Source organism: Myotis davidii, unplaced genomic scaffold, assembly GCF_000327345.1.
Source record: "Myotis davidii unplaced genomic scaffold, ASM32734v1 scaffold663, whole genome shotgun sequence".
Taxonomy (NCBI): Eukaryota; Metazoa; Chordata; class Mammalia; order Chiroptera; family Vespertilionidae; genus Myotis; species Myotis davidii.
The window spans coordinates 2,105,841-2,106,131 of NW_006295816.1; the positions used below are offsets into that span (position 1 = coordinate 2,105,841).

Below are 291 nucleotides of genomic sequence, written 5' to 3' on the forward strand. Positions count from 1 at the left end.
CGACCCCAGGCGTCCAAGCTCTGCTCCCCCACAGGCAGGTTCCAGGGGGGCCGCAGGCAAAGCGGCCTGGTGCGCCCTGGGCGGCTCTGGCAGGTGCTGGGCTGAGACCTCCTGTGGGAGCTGGGCCTGGGCCTGGGCGCGGGGATGACCCAGGGGCCGTCCGCTCTGCAGGCTGCTGAGTGTCGACGTGAGAGCGAGGCTGTTCCCTGAGCCATGGAGGCGCCTCTGCAGACGGAGATGGTGGAGCTGGTGCCCAACGGCAAGCACTCAGAGGGGCTGCACTCCAGGGGC

General features: G+C 70.8%; 1 protein-coding gene across 1 annotated transcript in view; it reads left to right on the forward strand.

The window, feature by feature from the left end:
• Window positions 1-139: 139 nt before the first annotated feature.
• SLC38A3 (solute carrier family 38 member 3) overlaps window positions 140-291 on the forward strand; it is a 5,558-nt gene continuing 5,406 nt past the window's right edge. Inside the window, exon 1 of the mRNA XM_015568287.1 lies at window positions 140-288. Within this exon, the coding sequence (XP_015423773.1) occupies window positions 214-288 (75 nt within the window). The 5' untranslated portion in view covers window positions 140-213. The remainder of the gene's footprint in view (window positions 289-291) is intronic.